Genomic DNA, 27,140 nt, shown 5'->3' on the forward strand with positions numbered 1-27,140 from the left:
AATGAGCCGAGCATTACAAATGTGCATATGTAATGAATGGCTCATTCATATGCACTGTGCTCATTACATATACGCATATGTAATGAGCCGCTCACTGCGCTCTCATAGCTCCTGTCTGTCCTGCTTTTATACTGCAAACCTGTTTGAGACCCGGCATTTATGTGCGGTGTGAAAGGGGTTTAAACGGTAATATAACATTTTAAATACTGTTTCAAAATATCGGGCCTCAAACGTTTAGGTAATGTGAAAGCAGCATGACTAGTCTGGATAGTTGTCTCCAGTCTCCCATTGAGCTTGCTGAGATGACTATTCATCATGTGATGTTCACGAAAGATATCCTGCGCAGCCCAGAGCCAGCAACAGTGCTGTCCCTGCTGTGGGGATAGAGCATCGCCATTGGCAGCTTTTTGAAGTCTTTTAGATCGCAATACCAATATATTTACTGAACGGCGGCTCCTTCTTACATGGGTGAGAAGTGGTATCAGTACACATAACGTGCGCTGATACCCCTTCTCCCCCATAACGACACTTCATACATCTGCGCCTTTATGACTTACTACCCAATTTGGGATATTTCTACTTCTCAGTAATTAGAGAGTATGAGAATTCTATTTTCACCGCTTGTTGCTGTAGCAGAGCTATCACATATGCAGGATGTGTAGTGCAGATGGTTCCAGGTTGTCCTGCACCTCATACCTTGCACACAGGACTGACAACTGTGCCATACCCTTTGCTGGCTGCCTGTGCTTGTCCCTTGTCACAATCAATCTCAGGATGTATTCTGAAAGATGGTTCCATACAGGAGTTAGCCAAGATCATTGTTCCTCTCTGCACATGTGCCATATTTCTAAATTTAGCATCACAGCGGATGAGCTACAAGGGCGGTCCATTTAGAGTGGTTCAGGGGGGACAGACAAAGTTAGACATAGTCATTATTTAGCTGCTCCTGATAAGTGTGCCAGTTTCTCCCTCCATCCCCCAACTTTTACTTAAAAAACCAAAACACTTTTTAATTTGACTTAAGTCTGATTAAATGCAATTTGGTTATGTGTATGATGGAGAAAATCCAGCACAGGCGAGTCATACAGCATCTCTGCGTGTTGTGTAAAGGGGAAATGACATGTACATACTATTGCCAAGATGTGCAAGACATGTATTGGCTGGATTTCAGATCTTTACCTCATGCTGACCATCTGCTTGGTTGACGTCTTCGTATAATTTCAAGCCGGCTTTCCAGACCATATGGATTTTACATTCTGGAGAGCTGGGACAGTGATAGCACTGTATTCAAGAGCAGTTCACAATTTACATATCTGTTCTTTGAATAGCTGCAGGTACAGTACTCCTTATTGCTAATTAAAGGGGATGTTTGTGTTATCACTGGTTGTGAATGATAAATGGTGCTCCAGCAAATCAGCTCATGGCCCTATCAGTTAAATATCAATTAATTATTAGTCTGCCCATAGCAAAGTTCCTCTTTGAAGGAACTAGCTTCCAAAACATGTTATGAGGATGCCAACACTCTGACGGGAGGACTCTGAAATTACATCACTGGATCCCCATCCAAAGCCTGTGCGCTGGTGCTTATATTCCTGCTACCCGGGACCTACCATCTATAGCACCTAGCCCACCGCACCTCCTTGGAATGGTGAGCTAAAAAGTATCAGATTGCCCCGTCTTATTCATTGTACATGCACTTTTGGAAAATGAATGCATTGTCACTTTGAAAAATTGTACTGCTGTTGCACTTGCACTTTTGTACCCATTTGCACTTTTATATGTGATTTGTATGTGAATAAATCTTTGTTCTGGTAAAATATTCCCACTGTGGGTCCAGATTATTCACATATCCACTCCGGACTATTTGCGCCTACCCTGTTGACCTACCCTTTACAAAACTTGTCCATTTTAAGAGTGGGTGTCACTCTTTTCTGGCAACAGAGGGCTGCAGGTAATTCCGCAGATAAAATAGTGCGCATGGATACCGCCCTACCCCTCCATACCTGGCTCTTAGGACCCGAAAATCGGGTCCCATCGCATACCTTAATTAGTGGTATGCGATGGCATAAGATGGGTGCCGTGCTAGGAAACCAGTACCAAATTTGTTTATTAAACAATTGTTGATTCATTTAGAGTGCCCTCTGAACCCCCCTCTTTATCTCTAACACTCTGGTCCCATCTAACAGGGGACCCTACAGAAGTGCTGCTCAACTTTTCTAGAGTGCGCAGATTGGGGTTATTTGTTTGCCTTCCTAATAAGTGACTGTGGTGTCCTCGATCTCTCGTGAAACAAAGGACGTCAGGTGGCACTCTCTGGACTTGTTTTAATAATAAAAGCATGATTTTATATAAGCATGGTATAGGATGCCATAACAAACGTCATCAGATCCGTTTCAAGGCTACAATGCCTTTTCATCAGGACATATGGCAAAAATAAAGTGCATAGTAAAGAAAGTGCAGTTTTGATTTACCACACTGCACTTGAACTTTCTTTTGCTATGCACTTTATTTTTGCCATATGTCCTGAGTAAAAGGCATTGTAGCCTTGAAACGGATCTGTTGACATTTGTTATGGCATCCTACTAGAAAGTTGTATACAGATGGCAAAGGAATTTTCACTAACGTCCTTGATGGGATACTGGGAATGGTCTTAAGACATTGGGTATTAGAGGGTATCCGCAGGAGACAGGCACATCTATAACTTTGAAGCTGGGTGTACTGGCTCCTCCCCTCTGATTCCCCTCCCAGGAACCAGTTTAGAAAAATGTGCCCTCAGGAGAGGATGCACACTGCTGGAGCTCCAGAGAGTTTGTCTTCAGTTTATTTTCTTTTATTATTTTGGGGTTACTGTGTTGGACTTCACAGTATCCCTGCTTCGTGGGAGTCAGTTGAGGAGGGTTCAGCTGCAGGCCTCTTAAGGTACCGAGCTGTCCCTGCTGCAGGACCACTGTCCTGAGAGGGTGTTTGTACTCACGGGCATTGCGCTGCAGTGATACTCACCCCCAGCATGCCGCACACTCCTGACACAGTCCGAAGACGTCTGTGGTGAGTAGAAACCGGGGTCCCCACAGTGGGGTACCCCGGCTCATTGTGCGGCAAGATGGCGGCGGCGGCAGACGCGGTACCCTGCACAGGGGCTGCGCAGACCCCCCGTCACAGACTGGCTGCGGGTGACAGTCCCTGGGCTACCAGGGCAGATCCCACCTCAAAACGCTGTTCAGTGAAAGGGCGCCATTAAAACTGACAGCCAGCGCCAGTATAAAGATCAGTGAAGCCCCTGCGCCATCACAGGGGGGCGGGGCTTCAGCGGAGCGAGGCCAGAGCTCTGAGCGCGCATACACTACTTCCTGCTTCTCCCTGGGCGCCATTACAGCCTACAGATCACTCCTCAGCGGTGAGGTGTTGGACAGAGGAAATCTGCAGAAAACAGCAAGTGTATTTAGCGCTAAAATCTCTTAATTGATCACACTGTTCTGTGTTTATGCGTGTTACCAACTCCTAAATAGGAGTTCAGGTTGTACAGGGTGTGCTGGTCTCCTCAGTGTAATCTGAGCGCTCCCCCACGTGCTTGTTAAGCTACACACTTCCAGTGATAGAGCTCACACATATATAGCTGCTATACACTGCACATTGATATATATATATATATATTTTATTTCATTGTGATTGTGGTGTGTTTGTGGAACAAAGGTTACTTATTCCCCCAACATGGTGAGGAAGTTAACCTGTCTCATTTGCAGCAGCAAGTTTGTGCCTAAGTCCACCTCACAGATTACCTGTGAGGAATGTATGTCCACTCAAACGAGTGGGGCAGGGGTTTCACCCCAGATCAGTGGTACTCCTCAATCAGACTCACAAGAGCCTGAGTGGGCGGCAGGCATTAAAACCATGCTGCAGGCAGTGTCAACTCAATTGGCTGCAAATACAGTGCAGACCAAACAGGTGCAGCAAGACTTAACAGTTCTAGCCGCACGGGTGGATAATATGAATACCACCACGGGCCAGTCACGGAAGCGTGCTGCGACCGCCATGTTGCCTGATTCAGATGATGATCTGCAGGCGGGTGACGACACAGATGATAATCTTAGAGGCCCAGAACCTCTTATTACAGCAATAAGAGAAGTGTTAGACCTTCCCTTAGCAGACATGCAGGAAGGTGATCCATTTTTTGGGTCCCAAAGGAAACAGCAAATTGTTTATCCTGAACAAGTTGACCTTGATGAGACGTTTAAGGAGGCTTGGAAACAACCTGAAAAGCGTTTCCAACTTTCTAAAAGGTTCAAGTCAAATTTTCCCTTTGATCCCGCCACTAGAGCGGTGTGGGAAGAGCCTCCGGTTGTGGATGCGTCAGTGTCCAGACTGTCCAAGAAGGTGGTTCTCCCCGTTCCAGGGGCAGCAACACTAAAGGATAGTACAGACAAAAAACTGGATACTACCCTTACGTCCATGTACACAGCGAGTGGGGCGTCTCAGAGACCTGTCCTCGCCAGTTGTTGGATGGCTAAGTCCATTTATACATGGGCTTCTCAAATCCAGGAAGGCATGCTGGCCGATATGTCAATGGCGCAGGTCGGAGAGAGACTTCGCCATATCCAGGATACTGCAAAGATCCTGTGTGACACACAAAAGGAGCTTGGAGCTATAAATGCTCGCTCTTCCGCAATGGCGGTTTCGGGCCGCAGGGCTCTCTGGTTAAGACAATGGGTAGCTGATCCAGAGTCAAAGCGTAGTGTGGAGAGTTTGCCTTTTAAGGGAGAAAAGTTGTTTGGTAGCGAACTTGACGACCTGATATCCAAGGCTACAGCCGGCAAGTCGACTTTTCTGCCGACAGCTTCCACTCACGCAAAACGTCCCTTTCAGGGGCATGCTTCCCAGTCCTTTCAGGCGTCTCAGTCCTTTCGGCCTTCCAGGCCCAGGCAGAGGGCGAGAGGCTCCAGCTCGGCCGCCAGAGGGGGCCGCGGTAGGTTCAGAAAGCCCGCCAGCACAGGATCTCAGGATCGTGCCGCTAATGCCACCGCCTCTAAGCCTGCAGCATGACTCGGGTTCCGGCCCTGGAGTCACTTGCGAGGTGGGGGGTCGCCTGTCAGTTTTCAGCCACGTGTGGTCAGTCTCTCACCTGGATTCCTGGGTGAGGGATCTTATTACCAACGGCTACAGGTTGGAATTCGAAAAACCTCCCCCTCACAGGTTCTTCAAATCAGGTCTGCCGGCCCTACAGGCAGATCGGGTGAACCTGCAACAGGCTATACAACGCCTGCTGACGTCACAGGTTATCACACCTGTCCCATTGGAGGAACAAGGAAGGGGTTACTACTCCAATCTGTTCCTCGTGCCGAAGCCGGATGGCTCGGTACGCCCCATTTTAAATTTAAAGTCACTAAACCCGTTCTTGAGGGTTTACAAATTCAAGATGGAGTCCCTCCGGGCAGTAATAGCAACCCTGGAGGAGGGAGAGTTCTTAGCATCGCTGGATGTGAAGGACGCCTACCTCCACATACCAATTTGGGGTCCACACCAGGCTTTCCTGAGGTTTGCGGTAAAAGATCTGCACTTTCAGTTCAGAGCGCTGCCATTCGGCCTGTCATCAGCGCCGCGTGTGTTCACGAAGGTGATGGCAGAGATGATGGTACTACTCAGGAGGTCGGGTGTCAACATTCTCCCCTACCTGGACGACTTGCTGATCAAAGCAAGTTCGGAGCAGGTCCTGCTGCAGGATATAGCAAAAACCAGGCAGGTTTTATCCGAGCATGGGTGGATCCTAAATATCCCCAAGTCCTTCCTGACGCCGTCGCGTCGTATCCTCTTTCTAGGAATGTTCCTAGATACAGAGTTGAAGCGGATTTTCCTCCCTCGGGAGAAGATGGAAGCCATACAATCCCTGGTGATGGTGATTTTGGCAAAGCCTCAGGTGTTGGTTCACCAATGCATCCAGCTATTGGGCAGGATGGTAGCCACCTTCGAGGCCATTCAGTTCGGACGCTTTCACACCAGGGTGTTCCAACTGGATCTGTTGGCAAAATGGTCGGGCTCCCATCTCCTGATGTACAAGAGGATTTCTCTGTCGCATCAGTCCCGGCAGTCCCTTCTATGGTGGACCCAGGAGTCGAACCTGCTTGCGGGTCGGAGATTTGGCATCCAGGATTGGGTGCGACTCACAACAGATGCGAGTCTGCAAGGATGGGGTGCTGTGACCATGGACAGAACCTTTCAAGGTCAGTGGACTCGGTGGGAAGCGAGACTCCACATCAATATACTGGAGCTGAGAGCTGTATACTATGCAGTGTTACAAGCCCAGGATCTCCTCCAAGGTCGGGCGCTCCAGATACAGTCCGACAATGCCACAACTGTGGCCTACATAAATCGCCAGGGAGGCACGAAAAGCAGGACTTGCATGAAGGAAGCTTCCAAGATCCTGGCTTGGGCGGAATTGTACGTGGTGGCTCTGTCGGCCATCTTTATCCCGGGTGTGGACAATTGGGAGGCGGACTTTCTGAGCCGTCACGCCCTCCACCCCGGGGAATGGAGCCTGAACTCACAGGTGTTTGCAGCAATTGTGGACCGTTGGGGCCAGCCATCGATAGATCTGATGGCATCCCGGTTAAACCACAAGGTCCCCATGTATTGCACAAGGACCAGGGATCCCTGCGCAGTGGCAATAGACGCCCTGACAATTCCATGGGTGTTTCCCTTGGTGTACCTGTTTCCACCCATACCACTGCTGACAAGAGTTCTAAAAAGGGTTCGAAGTCAGGGAGTGGAAGCCATTCTTGTGGCTCCGAACTGGCCAAGAAGGGCTTGGTTCTCGGACCTACAGAGCCTGCTGATCGAGGATCCTTGGCCTCTGCCTCTAAGGAGAGATCTTCTCACACAGGGCCCTTGCGTCTTCCAAGATTTAGGGCGGCTACGTTTGTCGGCGTGGAGGCTGAGCGGAAAATCTTAGCTCAGAAGGGTCTGCATTCATCAGTTATCACCACGATGATTCAGGCCAGAAAGCCGGTGACAAACACGCACTACTACAAGATCTGGAGAAAGTACGTGGGTTGGTGTGAGGAACAGAAGGTTCCCCCTGCAAAATTCAACCTGAATAGGTTGTTGTGCTTCTTACAAGCGGGATTGGATTTGGGTCTTCGTCTGGGCTCACTAAAAGTACAGATTTCGGCCCTGTCCATATTCTTCCAAAGAAAATTGGCTGTCATCCCGGAAGTACAGACCTTCCTTCAGGGAGTGCTTCACATCCAGCCTCCCTTTGTACCTCCTACACCTCCTTGGAGTTTGGACGTTGTTCTAAACTTCCTTCAATCCTCCTGGTTTGAACCATTGGAGTCAATTGAGTTGAGGTATATCACCTGGAAGGCAGTGGTCCTTTTGGCCCTAGCCTCGGCTAGGAGAGTGTCTGAATTGGGAGCCCTTTCCTGTAAAAGTCCTTATCTGATTTTCCACTCAGATAGAGCGGAGTTGAGAACAAACCCGCATTTTCTCCCCAAGGTGATTTCTTCCTTTCACCTAAATCAGCCAATTGTGGTCCCGTCTGCATCTGGTTCGCCGGATATTCCGGTATCCCTGGATGTGGTGCGTGTCTTGCGTGTGTATGTCCAGAGGACGTTAAGAATCAGGAAGACAGATTGTCTATTTATTCTGTATGACGCACAAAAGAAGGGACACCCTGCATCTAAGCAGTCCATTGCTAGATGGATTAGGACTACAATCCAACAAGCCTATGTGACGGCAGGCATGCCGACTCCTCCGGTTTTAAAGGCTCATTCCACCAGATCGGTGGGCGCATCCTGGGTGGCTGCTCGGGGTGTGTCAGCTCTGCAACTCTGTAGAGCTGCTACATGGTCGGGGCAACACACCTTTGTAAAATTTTACAAGTTTGATGCCTTGGCCCAAGAAGATACCCAGTTTGGGCAGGCAGTACTGCAGCAGTCTCCGCACGTACCCTCCCTTTCTGGAAGCTTTGGGACATCCCCAATGTCTTAAGACCATTCCCAGTATCCCATCAAGGACGTTAGTGAAAATAGGAATTTAATACCTACCGGTAATTCCTTTTCACGTAGTCCTTATGGGATACTGGGCGCCCGCCCCGTGCGGGGGTCTGGCTGCAGCTTATTCTGCTGTTTAAGTTCAGAAGTTCACCTTATGGTCTTCTGGTTCAAAGGTCTAGTTCAGTGACCTTGTTAAAGAAAATCCACCCAGTTGGTGGTATTATAGTTGTTTATTGTTTTGTATGAATGCGGGTGTGCTGGCATAAATCTCACCACACTATTCACACTTATGTTTACATAGGTGACATATATGTTATTCCTCTCATATGTACATTCTCCTTCGGGCACAGTTTTTCCATTAACTGGTTCCTGGGAGGGGAATCAGAGGGGAGGAGCCAGTACACCCAGCTTCAAAGTTATAGATGTGCCTGTCTCCTGCGGATACCCTCTAATACCCAATGTCTTAAGACCATTCCCAGTATCCCATAAGGACTACGTGAAAAGGAATTACCGGTAGGTATTAAATTCCTATTTTTAATCCTCTCTTAAACCATTAGAGATAAGTCCATCAGATTCCGCCCGCAGTGCCGGTCGCCCCCCACAGGAATGCTGGACGCTCCAATATGGTAATAGGACTGCCCGGCCTTCAACGTCTAGGGTGCGCAAACTGAAAGTCCACCGTGGGTGCACGCACCCTACATCTGCACATGCACAGACACGCGCATGCACGTCACATCGGTCCTCCGTGCAAATGGAGGAGGAGGACCGAAGCAATTAGAATAACCCCCATAATGTCCGTGCCATAACTAGAAATTTTAGTGGCTCCCCAAAGATGTAATGATGAGATCACAGGAAAAATGCACAATTTGCCCCCATAGAATAAAAAAAACAGCCATGATTCCTACAGAAATCAATGAAATACATTGACACAACAGTAAAAAATAATACACATTGACCTCTGACAGGGAACCCCTTCCTTACACAATGGGCCTACACAGCAATAAATAGCACATTGATTATTTGCTCCCACAGCCAAAAAATAAATAAACAAACATTGATTGCTTCCATCCCCTTGCAGAAGTGACTTCACCTCCTAGGTTATCACAGACAGCTGGAGAGCTAATTGCAGGAGACCAGTCTCAAGACCAGTGAGCCCATTGAGTTGCTCCAAAAATTCCAGAAGAGTGTGTTGGAACATGGACAGTTTCCCTCCCTCACCAAGGCCATCAGCTCTTTACCACCTACAATCATCAGCCCCTTCCTTCCACAGCTCTTGACTACTGATCGATGACCTTGGACCCTGTTCTCCATTCATGGCCCATCATCACTGTCCACAGCCCATCATCACTGTCCACAGCCAGGCCCTTCACATTATATCCATGCTCTTCAGCCTGCACTAGGGATGCTAATCCCTGGGCACTGGGTCACTGGGCGCCCCACAAATTTTCTTACGGTGCAGCTGGAGTGGGGTAGATGGATGCTCAGATGCTGCCCAGCATTAGACTGTGCCCAAAATCCCATAATTTGAAACTCGGGATTAGCCACATTAGCCTGCATTAATGGATTACTGACAGTATCTCTAGACTGCCCTGGTGGGGACAATGCATAGGACACGTTGCTGCACATCTGTGGGTCACTCCTGTGCTACATCTCAACCACTTGACTGACTCCAGCACTGCCTAGACAGGAGACAATGGGGTTTATTCTAGTTCACTCGCAAAGGCACAAACACTCTCTAATGGACAAAACCATATGCACTGCAGGTGGAGCTGATGTAACATGTGCAGAGAGAGCTAGATTTGGGTGTTTTAATGCTTCTATGCAGGGTAACTACTGGCTGCTTTTTTGTACACTGCAATATGGATATCAGTTTGAGGTACTCCCCACTCAAATCTCTCTGCACATGTTACATCTACCCCACCTGCAGTGCATATGGTTTTGTCCATTAGAGAGTGTTTGTGCCTTTGCGAGTGAACTAGAATAACCCCCAACGTAACTGAAGTTGTGGAGGGGGCAGAGCATACAGATAGGCAGCTGAAGCACTGCCCACTTTAGGGTACGTTTTGGTGTGTGCCCAGCAGAATTGGGCAGCTAGCGACACTAGTTCTGCTTGAAGACCCTGTTGTCTGAGAAGTTTCACATCACATAAAACATTTTGAAACGTTTTGAAAAACTGTAATTTTAAATGGTATTTTAAACGGGTCTAGTGTTCATATTGCAGCAGATTACCATTTAAAAATACCGTTTAAGTACCATTCACATCACCAGTCAAGCCATTTAACCTCTGAACACGTTTCTACCCACAGCTTATTTCCTGGTTCAGGGAAGGGACACAAGACAAGGGACAGCCTATCACAGTGCTCTAACCTTTATTTTTTACTAAATACCATTTCAGTGCCATTCACACAGCACAAAAAACGGCTCTGAATTGGCTTTAAAACGGGTAGGACTCTGCTTTTTAAACGTGTTGAAATACCAGTTAACTTTAAATGGTATTTCAACTATGACACTTTCACACTGCAGCCTTAAACGTTTTAAAAGGCAAAAAAACGGCAATATACCGTTTTAAAAGTGTGATGTGAAAGCTACATTAGTGTATCACCTGGCTACCCACTCTGTATTTTCACTTTTTTAAATAAATACAGCTGTATGTGATACAAAGTGCATGAGATACAGCATACAGGGGGAAAGTTAGGACAATCTTTTCCCTTAACCTCAATTGGGATTATGAAGCAAGCTGCTTCCAAATGAAATTTGCAAAGCAATTTCCCTAAAAGCACCTTCTTTAATGGTTATATCTTAAGGTAATCTATAGAGCAATAATGTTATCAGGAGTTTGGAATGAAATCCTAAAAATATTAAATACTACTGCAACTATAAAACAGAATACAAATATTTCAGAATTAATTAACATTTAAAATAAACGTAAGATATAATGGAATTGAGTTTTCACTCCCCAACTCCAATGGCCATGATGTTAAGAGAGATCAATATATATACATCTACCCTTGTGTATACTTACTTGTGTAAGCTGTTTTTTTTTTCAGCAAGAAATAACGTTATAAAAATTTATATTTAAAAACTGACCTTTTTTTTTGTTTTGTTTTTTAAGAGTCCAGTTTATGATATGTACTCATACCACAGTACTCATAGATTATTTGGAGCTTGAAGGTAATAATCATTGCTCCTGAAATGTCAGTATGTTTTGTAGCAGAGTCTCCTCATACACAATAGTTTTCCTAAAGTCTAAACACTAAACAAAAGCATGCCTTAAAACAGCAGTTCTAGATGGGAAGCGATAAAGCAAGTACTGAGCACGAGGCTTTGTGTGCATTTTCCATGTATTCAAGCTGTTTATTATGTCATTTCTATTGTTGGCGGGATTGTGCTAATACATTCTTTTCTTTATTTTGTCAGTAAAATCTGACCTGCACCTAGAATTTGGAGTCCTAGTTACAAATAAGGCTGTAGTTTTGTTGAGGAAGAGGCACTTTAATGACTTTAGAAGGATCCGAATAACAAGACACCCCCCCTTTTTTTTTTTTTTTGTATGTTCAATTACTTATACTGACCACACACTATGACATAATTGCCGGTATTGAGCTTTTGTACCAATAACTCCTTGTGCATGACTTTAAATTGACTGCAATGCTTGGTAATCCAATGAAAATCGATCACATCATTGGGCATGTTGATTAGTGCATTTATATTACTGTACACTTGTCTTATTTCTCATGTTGGTATTTATGTTGCTTAAGTTATGTATCTCTTAGGTCATTAGGCAACAATCACTACTTTCTCTAGCAGTGCTTTGCTATACCTGCCACTTCCGTGAATGAGCCACCACACACAACATATTCTAAATTATATACTAATGGTCCCTTTTCATGGAACCATGCAACCTTCATGTCCTGGCAGCTGATGTTTAAAATAGAGCAATCATTTTAGTGTGAAGAGCAATTTTGGGGCTAAATTCCAGGATTCTGCCGATCCCGATACTTAAGTGTCGCTTCTATATTATGTAGCATAATCCAGAACAAGCAGGACATATTGATGTCCTCCGTCCGACTTCTCTTAGCCACCCACTAGGTCCATAAGGTACTTATTTCCTAGCACGGCGCCCGTCGCAGATGATCGCATACCTTAACTTAAGGTATGCGATGGACGCGACCGACACGATTTCAGGGCTATTTTTAGCCTTTTCCATGACAATTAAACAATCGCATCTATCGCATGCCTTAAGTTAAGGCATGCGATGCGACCGATGCGATGGACGCGATTTTACATAGGGAACAATGTTAAATGGACCAGATTTTTCATTGTATAGCCACCCTTATGGGTATTTGACACCCTTATGGGCGAGTGCAGCCCCTCGTGGGGGTCGCTACGCTCGCCATGCTTCGGGCTCGGTGGCTCGCTGCGCTCGCCACACTATATAAAATCGACTCCACGCCGACGTGGATAGTGGGGGAATGAAAAGGTCGGAGGACACACACCGCCTTGAGTATTGCATCTTTGAATCACTGCTATAGAATGTCCTACAGTATTTGCTAACTGAACCTTTCCTTGGATACTAATTCCCCATATGACTGCATCCATGTTTGTGGTGAACGTATGATTTATGGTTCATAGGCTCTTGAGAAATGTTTTTGAACCAAATTTAAATGCCTCCAGCGGCCAATTGAAACATTTTATTATAGTGCCTGAAGTATCAAATTATTTTAACCCACCTCCAAACTCTCCCTTCCTCCACTAAATAGCGATCTGTGTGTATCCTTTAGAACCAAAGTTTTATAATTGTCTTTGCATTTTTTCCCTCCATTGTTCCATCTCTTCCACCATAGACTGCTTTGTTTAGACGCAGTTTCTGGTAATAACCACAGATCCCTCCATGTTGGTGACATTCCAGGCCCACCCTGGATGCAGTGCGTGCACTTTTTTTTTTTTTTTGTCTCATTTTAGTTTTTTCTTATCCATGGTTTAGAAGTGCCTAGCATTGATCTGGTCATTGTAAATGGAAGGAAGGGTTTGGTCAGCAGCATAATATCCTATAGTGTTTTAACCTCGTAGATAACATCAGGGCTCATGCATGCACATGGAACTCTGTACGAGGACTCCACAAGCTGTCTGTCAGGGTTGAATAGAATGAGCCACAGCACTTGTCTGGGAGCTGAAGGCATATCCTCTACAAGGGTCCGATTAGAGTTTGCAATTGTTCCAAATAAGCAGTGCCAAATTTCTTTGATATTGTAATCTTTTGATAATGAAGTCTGAAAGGTCCTAGGAGACTTTTTTTTTTTTTAAAGATTTTAAACAAAATAGTTGAGTGGCAGCACTTCCCTTGCTGATATGCTGCTGGTTATTCAGAGCTCCCTCACTTGACCATTGATTACAGGATTGGACTGGGCTGCTGATAGAGTACAGCTGGGAAGACCACCTATTTTGGTAAATAGTACATCTTTTATTTTGAATTTAAACAGTGGTTAATCATGGGGATCATTTATGATAATTGCAATGCATAATCTTTTTCTAATGCATTTAGATTCTTGTTGCTGCTTGTTCTGTTTTGGGTTCATTATGTAGGGGGGCAATATATACTTTGAAAACTGTTAGATTATATCGTTTTGCTATTTCTAGAGATTTGTAACAAAGCGTTTACAGTTTTTGCTGTCGTAGTTTATATCCTACAGGCATGCATTCTGTGAGTGTGTTCCTTCAACTCGAAGTTTTCCACATTTAAAAATAGCAGTCTATTTGAAATGTTTTACTTTGCTATAATTATATTTATCTTCAGTGTCACAAGTGGCCCATTGACAGTAAAATAAACACACATTTATATGTTACACTTTTTTTTAAGAATATGAAATGTAAACTGCAGTTCAAAAACAAAAAGCAGAAGCCATTATTAAGCTACTCCTCCACCAGTTACATTGGGATCTTATATACACAGCGTTCCTCCCAGTGTACCAGTGTGCCTTATTCTTATTCAGCTATGAAATATGCCTACAGTGTTTTAGTGAGATCGCAGGAGACAGTGGTGACTATGTCCTTTCATTATGCCATAGTTGTGTTTCATTATTTCAGGAGTTCTGCAAGCCCCTTAAAATATGAAATACATTTTGTGTGCAAGTTGAACCTAATTTGCTAAATGTTGAGCTTTCTTTGGGATAAATAGAGATCATGCAGGTCTGAAAGGTGTTTATACTTATACAAAAGTTGTTTTTTAAAACTTTTGAACCAGACTCTGTTTAGAAAATGTCTTTCTTATACACTTTGTAGCTGTTTAAGGGGGTGCCGGACGGCACCCCGACAGTCAGGATTCCGACAGTCATTACCCTGACGTCGGAATCCCGACTGCTCCCTTGTGTGGGTCCACGATCCCCATAGAGGGAGAATAAAATAAGTGGCGAGCGTTTAAGGCACCTGGTTAATACGCCCAGGGATGTTGTTTGTGGTCTGAAAATAGGTTGGAAAACTTTTTGCAGTAATTTGGTTTCTTACCTTTTGTATTTATTTTTGTATTTTTGTATTTGAATACTGTACAATGAAAACTTGTCACACGGAATAGAGAGGCGTTGATTTGCTGTGTCAGCGTGGATTTCCCTGCTGTTTGGGGAAGTGGTGAATTTGCAGTAAGTGTGTCTTGGGTAGGGCTCTCCTAGCAGCATTTGTTACATGAATGCTGGACTTTAGTGCTTGGACTGTGCCGTTGCTGTAAACTTCACTGTTTTACATAGGCAGTGAGTCACCTCCTGTATGGCTTTATGCAGCTTGGACACTGCATGGTTCATGCAGCATTCACTTGTGGTTCAGGGCATGATGTGTTTCATTGTGCTCCCCAACCAAAAGCTTGAGCTCTCCAAGTTTGGGCAGGATCAGCATGATGAGTTGTGTTATTTTTAACAGTAATATTGTCTTGCATTCTTTGTGAATGACTCCTACACCACAACTTCTTCCATTGAATCATCAGTCACTTAACCCGATTACTGCCAACATGAGCTAACTCCAGAGCTCTGTCTAAATTACAAACCTGTAATTGGGATTATAAAGAAGTCTAGTTACTGTAGTTATGTATTGCACTTGCCTAATGTGTCTCTGCATGGAGCAAGTCCCACTTCCTTTGCTTGTTTCTTTCAGAGTGTATAATTAACTACAGCATGAAGACGTGAAAAAAACATTGTTGCTATGACTAAAAGATACTTTTTTTTAGAACCAGACATTCAGCCAATAGAGGTCCATACACACTGGGTGATTTTGCCCATCGTGCATGAACAGCGATGATGGGGAAAATTGCTGGGCTGAAAATTGCTAGGTGCAAACACATTTTTTGCCCTTCTGAGTGATGCTATTGAAAACCTTCTTCCCCGTCACTTATCTGTTGTTAATAACCACAAATGAAGTCTTTCTGTTCCTCTCAGATCCTTTTTATAGGAAGGCTGACTCTCTGGACAGTTTGTGCTTTTTTTTTACTTTCAGAATACTTCTGTCATAAACATGCGCATAGAAAGTACTTGGACAAGCTTCATGCTAGGTACTAGAGATAGGATTCCCCATACGCATAACTCAGATTTACATTGTTGCCCCCCCCCCCCCCGATATTTTCACTGTTTGCATCAGTGAACAGAGATCCATCTGATTCAGCATCAGCTCCTGTGTCTCTGACCTGCCAATGTCTAGCTTAGAGCTGTACTGTATTTGTAACTGTAATCAGTTATCACTGTGTCTTTCTGTTTCATGAATCTTAAATCTGTCTCTGGTATTATGGTGGGCTTCCTAGTGGGTTAAGTAATGCATACATCTATCTGACTGTACAAAGTGAAAATGGAGCCTTAAATTTGGACCTTTGTGTATTTAGTTCTTCAGCAACACTCACCCAGACTGGCTCTTACACAACAAATTAGAAGTAGCTTTTTCTGTCCATGTTTTTAAGGGGGTAATATACTGTACCGTGATAATTACTGCAAGCTACTTGATCCCCTGCAGCTATTCCTTTAGCCCACAGGTTCTCAAAGTCGGTCCTCAGGACCACACAGCGCATGTTTTGCAGGTGTCCTCACAGAATCAAGTTACATAATTAGTTACACCTGTGGATCTTTTAAAATGTGTCACTGAGTAATGAGTGCACCTGCTGGGTGACCTGAAGACCGAGTTTGAGAACCACTGCTTTAGCCAAAAAGTGAGCCTTATACAGGTTGAGTATCCCGTATCCAAAATGCTCGGGACCAGGAGAATTTTGGATAACGGATTATTCCGTATTTCGGAATATTTTAATATTTCAATGATGTATTTTGAAGTATCTTGCATTTATGCTGTATAAACACATAATATACACACAAATATATTTTATTACCACATAAAATACACACAAACATATTTTAATTGTTCAAAAAACAAGGTTTCAAAACGTGAAACAAAATGTGTGTACTATCTCAGCACTGAATTTGAATGCCAAGCAATCATTGTCTTGCACATATATAGTGCCAGTTACATATCATGTCCTCAGTAGTGCTGTTACAAATGTCCCCAGTGAGTTTTTAGCAAAAAAAATTTTTTTTTTCACTTTCTGGAATGTCCGTATTTCGGAATAATTCGGATAACGGATATTCGGATACGGGATACTCGACCTGTAGCAGAAATATTCACTCTACCATGTGTTATGTTAGAAAGTATTTTATACTTTAAACTTGGGACAGTTGGGGTGCCTTGAGGACCATGTTTGAGAACCTCTGCCTAAGTAAATTGTGCTTGTATATTTCTACATACCCTGAAAGCACTAGTGTATTTCAATTTATGGGGGTATTCAAATGATTTAGTCGCTTGTGCGCCTGTTGGCGTAGTCTTATCAGCTCACAGCAGCTCCTCCCCGCAAGTGGCGAGCGGAAATGCATAGTCACCTTTTTGAGTGCGCAAATGGAACTTTTCGCTGCAAGTCTAAACCTGACCGTAATGAGCCTACACAGTGCAAAAAAAAATGCTTTAGACGTGAGATCTGGCGTGATATCTCATCTAATTACTCCTCTCTGAGTGGAGTGCAAATGAGTCTGATCACATGATGCATTTTAGTATGTCATTCATGTAGGAAAAGAGACCTTTGCTTTTTCCTTAAAGATTAAAGATTCACAGAAATTGTTTCTGTCGGTGGTACATGATGGTTTAACTTTAATTATCACTTACAGTTTTTGGAATTACTCAGTAGAATAGAGCGTTGTGTAAATCAGTATTGCCCAGGGAATGTCCTCCTTATTTTCTATAGAACAAAGAATCTGGATCATTGGATTTCACATTTATTTCTGCTTATGCCATGTCTCATCTTGGTAATTGTTCTCTTTCCTTTCCTTTAGCAAAAGACCGGTACCTTGAACTTTGGTTGATCACTTGCAGAGGTCGGTGAACATGGAGAATGGGGAGAAGATCAACAAGGGGCAGGAAGATGAGATGGTGAGCACATTGTCTATACTTATATCTCCCAGTGCTGCATATCACCTAAAAGACCTAATCGCTAATTTAGCAAGAGTACAAAAAACGTGAGCCGGATGACTCAGACAGTCGGGATTCCGACGATCGTTTCTCTGACAGTCAGAATATCGACTTATACGGGCTATTTTCCCTTGTGGGGATCCACATCTCCCGTAGACGCTCGCCACCAAGCCCTCTAAGGGCTTGAATTTGCTCACTCACCTGTTGGGCTCTTGACAGTGGGCATTCCGATGTCGGGGAAACGACCGTCAGAATTTTATACCATACCTTTAAAAAAATATTGTGTTTATGCGATTCCTTATTTTCAGCTGATGTCTCTCCAGCTTTTATTTCCTTCTACCTCTTCCTGTCTTATCCCAGTCATTCAGTTTGTTGTGTCTCGGCATGATTTGGCTTGGCAGTTAGTGGCTTAAATAGCGCTCCAAAAAAACTAAAAAAACTTTAAAAGCTTTATCAACACTAATGCCTACAGATGCCCAAAATAGTATCACTGAACTATGAAACGCATCCTCCTACTCTTCTCTAATTTTACTACCCTTAGGCTGCAGTGATAGTAGTAGTACACACACTAGTGTGGGAGTGTCTGCATACAGTATATTGATTGTAATCAAATAATGGGCTCTTGCCAAGAACTAATTAAGACTAAGCTGTGAAATATTGATGCACACAAATGGGGATTGTTGCGTTCCAGTAGTCTGTTTGAGACAGTTTTTCTTATACATTTATATCTCACACACTACTTTCATTTAAATGGATTATGCCTCACACCCACTTACAAATACACAAATTCCTTTGAATGCAAAGATTGTCAATGTGGTGGTGTTGTGTTTAAACTTGTCACATAATTACATAAAAATAAAGTTTTTAATCTGTCCTGATCACAGTTTGGTATAAACATTGTAAATCACAGCATTATAGGATAAACCGATTACCTGAAACTGTATTAGTTAATGCTTTTTCAATGTTATTATTCTTTTTTCTTTTTCTTATTTTTTGTATTCAAAGGAAACCAAATGAATCATCCATCTGCCTTTCTAGCTGTGAATTTTTCATTATCCAGCTAGATCTCAGAACTAATAGTTTCTTTATTTCACCATCTAGGAAATTTCTGGTTACAATCTTTGTCGGTGGAAGTTGGCTCTAGTAGCTGTAGGAGTGCTGTGTACCGGCGGCTTTCTCCTGCTGCTTCTCTATTGGATGCCTAAGTGGCGTGTGAAGGCAACGTGCACTCAAACAACATTGAAAGACTGTGACGTTGTGCTGCTGAGAACAACTGTAAGTCTGAGTTGTCAGTGTAGTTTGTCCTGGCTGTATTTAGCTAAAATGAACAAAACAAAAATGATCTTGTTTTATGAACATTCCTGATCTATTTACAATAATGGTAATTTACAGCAGTATTTTCGTTAATATTTTTTGCAAGAAAAAGGTTGCCTATTGTCACGTTCTCTGCAAGAAGCGTTCACTTTTTTTTCTTTTTTCTCTTTAAGGGTGCGCACACAATAAACAATATTGTTAATGATATGCACAATAACGACCATTCATAACAACATTGTCGTGCATATTGTCCGGTGCATAAGCACTGTGCCTCTGATGTTGCTCGCATGTTGGCAGCAGCGTCCTCCATCGGCCCTGCATGTATGACTGAAGGAGGACATAATTAATGAGCCATGGCCGCTGCTCCCACACAAACACCCTCTACTACACCTTATAAAGGGGCAGTCTAAATGAACCATATGGTTCTTATCTGCTGTCAAATTCTATGTTTCTGCCTCTCCAGGGCCGGGTTGTAGCAGTTTCTGTCCACTTTTCTTTACACTTTGCATCTGGTATTGGTTTAGGCAGTGGTTTTCTTCTCTGTCTATCCTCTCCCTCCTCTACTCTGTGTGTGTGTGTACAGATATATTTCTTTTATTATTTATGAACAGTTTATTTCATAATTATGCTGTGCTTTGCAATTGGAAACAGTTAAAAAAAACTGGGTAGTTACAGACAGTCAAAAAGGTAGGAGGGCCCTGCATGCAAGCTTGCAATCTATAAGGAAATGCTGTAGGTACTAATAAACACAGATAGGTGTTCTCTTTTGCATAAAGTCCACCAGATTGCAAAGGTTCTTGGTGGGCTGTATGATCTGGTGACCCAGAATGTTGACCAGGGGACAGGAAGATGAAAAATGTGGAAGAGAAAATAAGTGAGATATGTTTGGGCTTTGCAATAGGAATGTGAATGGATAGGAAAGCTTTTGAAGGTTATGTAAGTGATTCTGGATTTTGATAAGCTTGCCTGAAGAGGTGAGTTTTCAGGGAATACTTGAATGTTTGGAGACTGGAGGAGAGTCTCTTCTTGTGCATGGTTAGGCATGCCACAGAGTGGGTGCAGCCTGAAGAATGTATTGCAATTGTTAATAATAGTAAATAATGCATGTAGGAAAGTGTGGAAACCGAAGTTGGGAGATATTTTGAGATAAGCGACGAGGTGTATGTTGGAGTATTTTGGTTTATGGCCTTGTGTGTAAGTAGAAGCGCACATTATGTTGAATATGGTAGAATAATGGTAACCAATAGAGGCACTGACAGAGCAGTTTTGTAGACGATGAACATCTGGGGAGGAAAATGAGTCTCTCATCTGAATGATACATGTCCTCCATGTTGTTTTCCTTACCAATTAATCACATACACAAACATATCCAAAATATGCTTAAAGGTGGCCATACTCGGAGCGACCTTGTGTGTGTGTGCTGAGATGCGCGCTTCCGCACACATCCCATCGCACAGCACATAAACTATGTGCTGTCCGTACTTTGTGAACTAGACTGCATCGTATCTAGTTCAAAACGTACGCTGCTTTATACCATTGCATTTAATATTGTTGCCAAGTAAAGACCGCTCTGCCTTTGAAAACACACTGCTAAGAAAATTTTGCCCCAATTCCGAGGGAATATTCACATTAACTGGAGTGTGTAATGGTAGGGTTTATTAATGTAAACATAGAAAATTGTCTTTAGTAACAATTGGATACAATTATTACGGTACTTATGTATTATCTGGGCTCCCATGTTAAATGCACCCCATTTTTTCATACCCCTACTATCCAACTACACATGGAGTTTATTTTATATAGTGTGGCGAGCGGATGCGGTCTCATAAGAAAAACGGGAGCCCAGATATTACATAAGTACCATTATTACTTGTAATATGAAGAACTCAGAAAACAAATAAACGCTCAAATGTATAACTGATCCACTGTACATTTCAAATTAGAAGCAATAGAATTGCATTGATAATGGTGTGCAGTTAGAGTATGAAGGAATTTATTTAGCTATAATAAGATGATTACTAAGAGGTTACTTTATCATTAATGGTGTATAGTCCTGCATCTGCTAATCAGTATTCCATGAAAATGTTAAGGCCACAGTGGTTTAGTGAATATGGTTCTTCTAAATACAACGCTAATTACTTCTGACCTATAACTTGTTAAATAGCCTGTTGTCCGAGTATTGATGCAGTAGAATTGAGGTATATGCAGATAAGGCCCCCATACACTATGCGATTTGGGCCCGATTTCACCTGATTCTGGCAGATTGTTCCAAAAATCAGGTCAAATCAGCTCAAATAGCATGTGTGTGACATCTGATCCGATGCGCCCTCCCGAGCGCATCGGATCGGAACCAGATGGCACATGTGCTTCACACAAGATCTCCAGGTTGGACCCCCTCTCAGCAGCAGTGAACGGGGATCGCATGTGATGTATCGCATGCAATCTTGCCCCCCGGGAAGGTCTTGGGTGGCTCAAGGGGGATTGGATGCGACTTATATGAGGGGAGAAGTAGCATTGTGTATGGGGGCATTTAGTCTTCGAGAGAGACAAATAACCACCCAGTCATCTCTTAATTGCCATGTTACAGGGTGTGTTTGTTTTTTGAAAAATGACAGTTACGAGCTGGCTGGTTTGGTACTTTATCTCCATTCACTTTATCACTCTCCAAGGCTTTGTAAAAAGATCCCCTGAAGTTCTCTAATTGAATTTGTTAGCCTGTCTATCTGATTTACAATGTTGTCCTAGTTAGAAGTTCACAGCTTCTAATATGTTGGTGGTGTGCTGCCCTCTATGGGTGAAAAGTGATTGTCGTATTCAAAATAATGTAATTTGCAAAGCATTAAACCATTTTAGAATTATTATTTAGAGTACACTGAAAATATTTCTATTATCAATTTTTGGAGTTGTATTGTTACCAGTTTTTTCTTTATTTTCTATTTACCAGGATGAATTCAGACAGTGGTTTTGTGCAAAAGTCCGCATACGTTTGTGTCCAGGAACAGACCCCTTCCAGAACCCTGAATCTATGGCAAGCAAAATGATTAATGGTCACACAAGCCATCTTCCAGAGAGTCCCACCGAGCACAATGAAGATCATCCAATGAACGATGCACTGGTCCCGCAACACGAGGTACAGAATAGGTTCCAGAATTCTATTTGAAGCAATTTTTCACGTACAGAAAGTTGCTTAAAGGCAAAGTAATGTAATTTTATATACAGGTTGTCTCCCATACCCTAAATTCTTGAGACAAAAAGTATTTTGGGATTTTTCCCCTTAGTTTGGAATATTTGCGTACCATAATAAGATATCTTGGGGATGGGACCCAAGTCTAAACATGAAATGCATTTGTTTCATATACATTTGGCCTGAAGGTAATTTTATGCTAAATTTGTTTACATTGAATCATCATTATTATTATAATTTTATTTATAAGGCGCCACAAGTGTTTCGCAGCGCTGTACAAAGGAACAGTACAGAGAGATAAAACTTGGCATAACATAGAATAAATAACAAAAATAGAGTACAAATAAAGAGCGCCACAGTTCAATACACATTACAGCTTAAATATAAGTTAAATATAAGTAGTGAGGACTCAATATGGTCTCAGGCACATACAGATGGGGCAGGCCTCTTCCTTGCTGGTGAATCGCCAGAACGTCAGCGCTGGCGATACGCCAGCGGCCTGCCTCACCATCTGACTGAGACGCGCGTGCATCTCACGCGCACGCGCGTCTCAATCTCCATTGGTGGGGCGACGGGAACCCTGTCCGTCTCCGCCTCAGGGAGACGGACATGGTTAGAGGGGGTGCGGGCAGGCGGCGGTGACCCGGGGGAGCGGCTGGAAGCGTCGTCAGTAGGGGACGCGCGCGCCTCTCGTGCGCACACGTCCCCTTCTCGCTATGCAGATGGCGCTGGCGGGGGATGGCGGCTGTCGTCGCCATCGCCATCCCCTGCCAAGATGGGACCTGCCCCATCTGTTTTGGATTTCGTTTTTTTTTATTTTTCAGATATGGGATAGTCAACCTGTAAGACTACAGTCATTATTATATCCATTATAACATAAAACCATGAACCAGTGATAGAAACATTTTGACGGCAGATAAGAACCACTTGGCCCATCTAGTCTGCCCCCTTTTTAAACATGTTACTGTACCTCAAACCATATTTGATCCTTATTTCTTTGTAAGGATATCAATATGCCTATCCCAAGCATATTTAAATTGCTCTACTGTATTTGCCTCTACCACCTCTGATAAGAGGCTATTCCACTGATCCACTACCCTTTCTGTGAAAATATTTCTCAAATTTCCCTTGAATCCCCCCTCCCTCTAGTTTCAGTGCATGTCCTCGTGTTCTGTTGCTCCTCTTCCTGTGAAGAATGTCTCCCACCTGTACCTTGATAGAAACTTTCAAATATATCAAGGGTTTTAACATGTCCCCCCTTTCCCTTCTCTGCTCTAAAGGATACATAATCAGATGTTTTAGTCTTTCCGGGTACGTTTTGTGATGTAGGCCATGCGCCATTTTAGTTGCCCTTTTTTGTACAGTCGCTAATGCATTTATATCCTGGAGATATGGCCTCCAGAACTGAACACTAGATGAGGTCGGACCAATTACTACTTTCTTTCTACTGCCTATTCCTCTCCCTATGCAACCAAGCATCTGACTTGCCTTCTTTATTGCTTTGTTACATTGCCTACCTGCCTTTAAGTCACCTGAAATAATGACACCTATACACCTATGACACCTGATACCACCTGTTCATGTAAAAAGAAAAAAAACCTTTGAAAGTGGGTCTTTATTATATGTAAAAATATAACTCAAAGCAGAATGGAATTTCAGTAATTTGGTTAAATGCACTAATGCCTCTTTAATATTAAGATAAAGGATGGGTATTATAGGTTGCACTTTGAACTTGCCATCGAGTTAGGGATGAAAGTCATCAGATTTAGTGGTAAGAGTTATGGTGTGTACACACTTGTACAATCTGCATGAGATCCAGATGAGATTTTGGATCTCATGCATAAAGTCTTGGCTGCATAGACTATATAGTGCAGATCTGCACTATATGTATGCAGATAGTCTAAATTGTATACATAGTCAAAATCGCATCTGGATCTCATGCAGATTGTACAAGTGTGTACACAGCATTAGAGACTATCTGACAAACTGGACAGCCTTTTCCAGTGATTTATTGCGGGTTTAAACTGACAAACTTGACAGAAATGTCTCTGCTAAGAGAGGTGCTCAAACTACATTCATTTTGGACTATCAAAAAAATGATAGCGCCACATTAAATATTATGTTTACTTTGCCACTAATTAATAATCAAGCCCCCCACCACCGCAGATGAATGAATCTAAGCAGAAAATATTATTGTGTTATCTGGGGCCTTATTTATTACTGATAAAGGCACTAATGCTATTACAAACTTGTGGCACTAGTAGTGGCGGCATACTTGTATAATTAATGTCCTCAATTAACATAACTGTATTGCCCAAATATTGAAATAATTATGCATAATTTATGCTAATCGCCGGGCTGTACACACTGGGTGACTTTTGAGCTGAAAGCAGCATAAGGTCGACACGGTCTAGGTCGACACACATTTTTTCCGTTTTTTTTTTCCAACCGAAAGTCAACATGGACACAGGATTAAGTGCACCGCGTCCCCTCGCATGGCTCGCTGTGATTGACACTATTTTATTCTCTCACCATGCCCTTGTGGATGGTAGGTCATGAAATACCACCTCTCGGCACATCTCGGGTCAAAAAACTGTGAAAACCTCATGTCGAACTTTTGAATGTCGAACTAGACCATTTCGACCTAATGCTTGTCGACCTAATAACCTGTTGTCATAGACCCCTGTGGACATTGCAGTATGTTGACCTAGTGGTGTCGACCTAATGACTGTCGACCATCTTTAGGTCGACCAACCGACCGTATCCCCATTGTATATGGGCCTTTAAGGTGACATTCATTCTATGTAGTGAGGTCCCTTAAAGAACTATTAAACTGAGGACACAAGAAACTATATGTTACAGTTTGCATGCTTAGCCAGAATGTTACATTGGATCACTGACTACATTAGAGAATACAGCAATATAAAGTAGCAACCCACTTTGGGGTCAGGACCCACAGTTTAAAAACCGCTGATATAGAGGATGTAATCTTTCTAGTTATAGGGGATATTGGGGCAGATGTATTAAGCCTTAACAAGAGATAAATGCAAGGGTGATAAAGAGAGATAAATGTCCAGCCAATCAGCTCCTTACTGACTTTTTTCAAACACAGCCTGTAACATGGCAGTTAGCAGGTGATTGGCTGGACGATTATCTCTCTTCATCACCCTTGCATTTATCTCTTGTTAAGGCTTAATACATCTGCCCCATTATGTGGGAAAGACAATAAACAAAAAAAGTATTTTGAAGCATTATATTTAAAAACATAAGTCTCTCCATTTGTTACTACTCCGACAGTTGGGGATAAATTTACCAGGAATAAGTGAACATAGATTTTTCCCGATCAATTCAGGGTGTGCGGCCACACTCATTTCAACATATTACAATATGTAAAACCACGCTTTTTTTGCATATGCAACTAACATTTTATGGAGTATGCAAGTGACCCTAACAAATAATTAAATATGCCACTAAGAGTTGCCCAGCATCGCTAAGCTTTGTCCTATGCAGCCACAGAAGATAATTTATAATATGCTCTTTGTACTGAAGGCTGACCGCCTACAGACAACACAACCATAAGTTTATGGTTTACGATTGTCTTTGGCACGTACTCATCTCTGTGATGGGGATTATTCTCAGGGAAACCCTTTAATGAGTAGTATGAAGTAGAACTGAAGTGCCATTATTGGAAAAATGCCTGGTGTTAAAAAAACCCACATAAAACAAGTGTTTTTTTATATTGCGTCCTTTCATGAAGAGGTTTAAATGATAATGGAATCTGCTTCTACAAGTCACTTAAAAGATAAATATGCTTCTCCTTGAATTTCTTGTGTTTTGCAAGTGGTGTGTTTTATATAACTGAACTTGTCTTCTCGCTAGGTTCATTATTTTGTACATCACAGTGTGACCTACTACTGGAACGATTTGCACCAATCATTCAACTTCTTAACGTAAGTGTCCGCTCATTGCTGATGAATTAAGTATAAATGGATTATTGGTTATTGATAAAAGCACATTTAAAATGGTGTATCTATCTCTGTTACACATGTAGTTCCAACAGGTTATATACACATTTCTACATTACAGCCCCACAACCCAGCCAAACTGATCTACATGTCCTGTCCATTCCCTCCCTTTCTCCTGTGCACTCGGAATGCCAGATCAATTGGAAACAAGCTGCCTGTTATCCACAACCTCTGCTTCTCCCACTTGCCTAATTTTCTTGTCATCATCGAAAGCTGGCTCTCCTCCATCTCCTCTGCTGCCCTCTCCTATGGGGGCTCCTTCACTCACTCTTCAAGCCCTGGTGACTGCCATAGGGTAGGCATGCTCCTCTCCCAGAACTGCACTGTGTGCATTATCCCACCTGAACCCTCCCTCACAATTTTGTCTACCCCATCCACCACAGCGTGGCAGTCATACACTGCCCCTTGGCAGTACCTCCCCATTCTTTGACTACTTCATTGCCTGTCTTACACACTTTCTTTTTCTCTGAACTCACCTCTGTCATGCTCAAGGACTTAAAAATCCATATTTACATTATGAATCCGGCATCCACAAATATTCTTGCCCTCTCCACCTGCTTTGGCCTTTCTCAATTGACATCCACCCCCACTCAGCCCCTCGTCCACTCCCTTGACCTGTCTTCACCCACAGGTGTGATCCATCGGACTTCTCAAACTTTCCTTTCCCTTTCTCTCTGACCACCACAAATACATAACCAGATGCAATCTCTAGTCTCTCAACCACGCAATCCTATCCTCCCTCTCCTTTCTCCTCTATCCACCATGGCCTGCCCCAACCATATTTCCCCACTTGCCTCTGTATTCGATTCTGTTTCTCCCATTTGCTCTGTCCCTCTCTGCCGTTGTAAACCACAACTCTTGCACTCCAAACTGACATGGTTCCTGCAAAAATACTCATGCTCCGCTGAGTGCCTTTTGAGGAAACCTCGCTCTCTGGGGGATTTCCTCCCGTCTCCCATCGGCAGCTCCATTGTCCCCACCATCCTCTCCCTTCAGCCATACCACCGTATGCTCCTAGCACCCCACTACAGACATGGCTTTCTACTTCCTCAGCTTATTCTCTCGCCACCTGCCCCCTGGAGACCCTCCCATCTTCTCTACTCTTTCTCCTCCACAGTCTCACCTTCCTCAGCCTCTATTACCCCTTGCAATTCA

General features: G+C 43.2%; 1 protein-coding gene across 2 annotated transcripts in view; it reads left to right on the forward strand.

The window, feature by feature from the left end:
• The window catches only part of ATP13A3 (ATPase 13A3), a 116,185-nt gene that overhangs the window by 33,601 nt on the left and 55,444 nt on the right, over nt 1–27,140 (forward strand). For both annotated transcript variants that reach the window (XM_083177571.1, XM_083177572.1), the window contains exons 2-5: nt 17,327–17,423; nt 18,564–18,737; nt 21,721–21,906; nt 25,840–25,910. In XM_083177571.1, coding sequence (XP_083033697.1) covers nt 17,379–17,423; nt 18,564–18,737; nt 21,721–21,906; nt 25,840–25,910 — 476 coding nt within the window. In that variant the 5' untranslated portion in view covers nt 17,327–17,378. The remainder of the gene's footprint in view (nt 1–17,326; nt 17,424–18,563; nt 18,738–21,720; nt 21,907–25,839; nt 25,911–27,140) is intronic.

This window comes from Crinia signifera, chromosome 3 (assembly GCF_055691185.1).
Source record: "Crinia signifera chromosome 3, ASM5569118v1, whole genome shotgun sequence".
Lineage (NCBI taxonomy): Eukaryota > Metazoa > Chordata > Amphibia > Anura > Myobatrachidae > Crinia > Crinia signifera.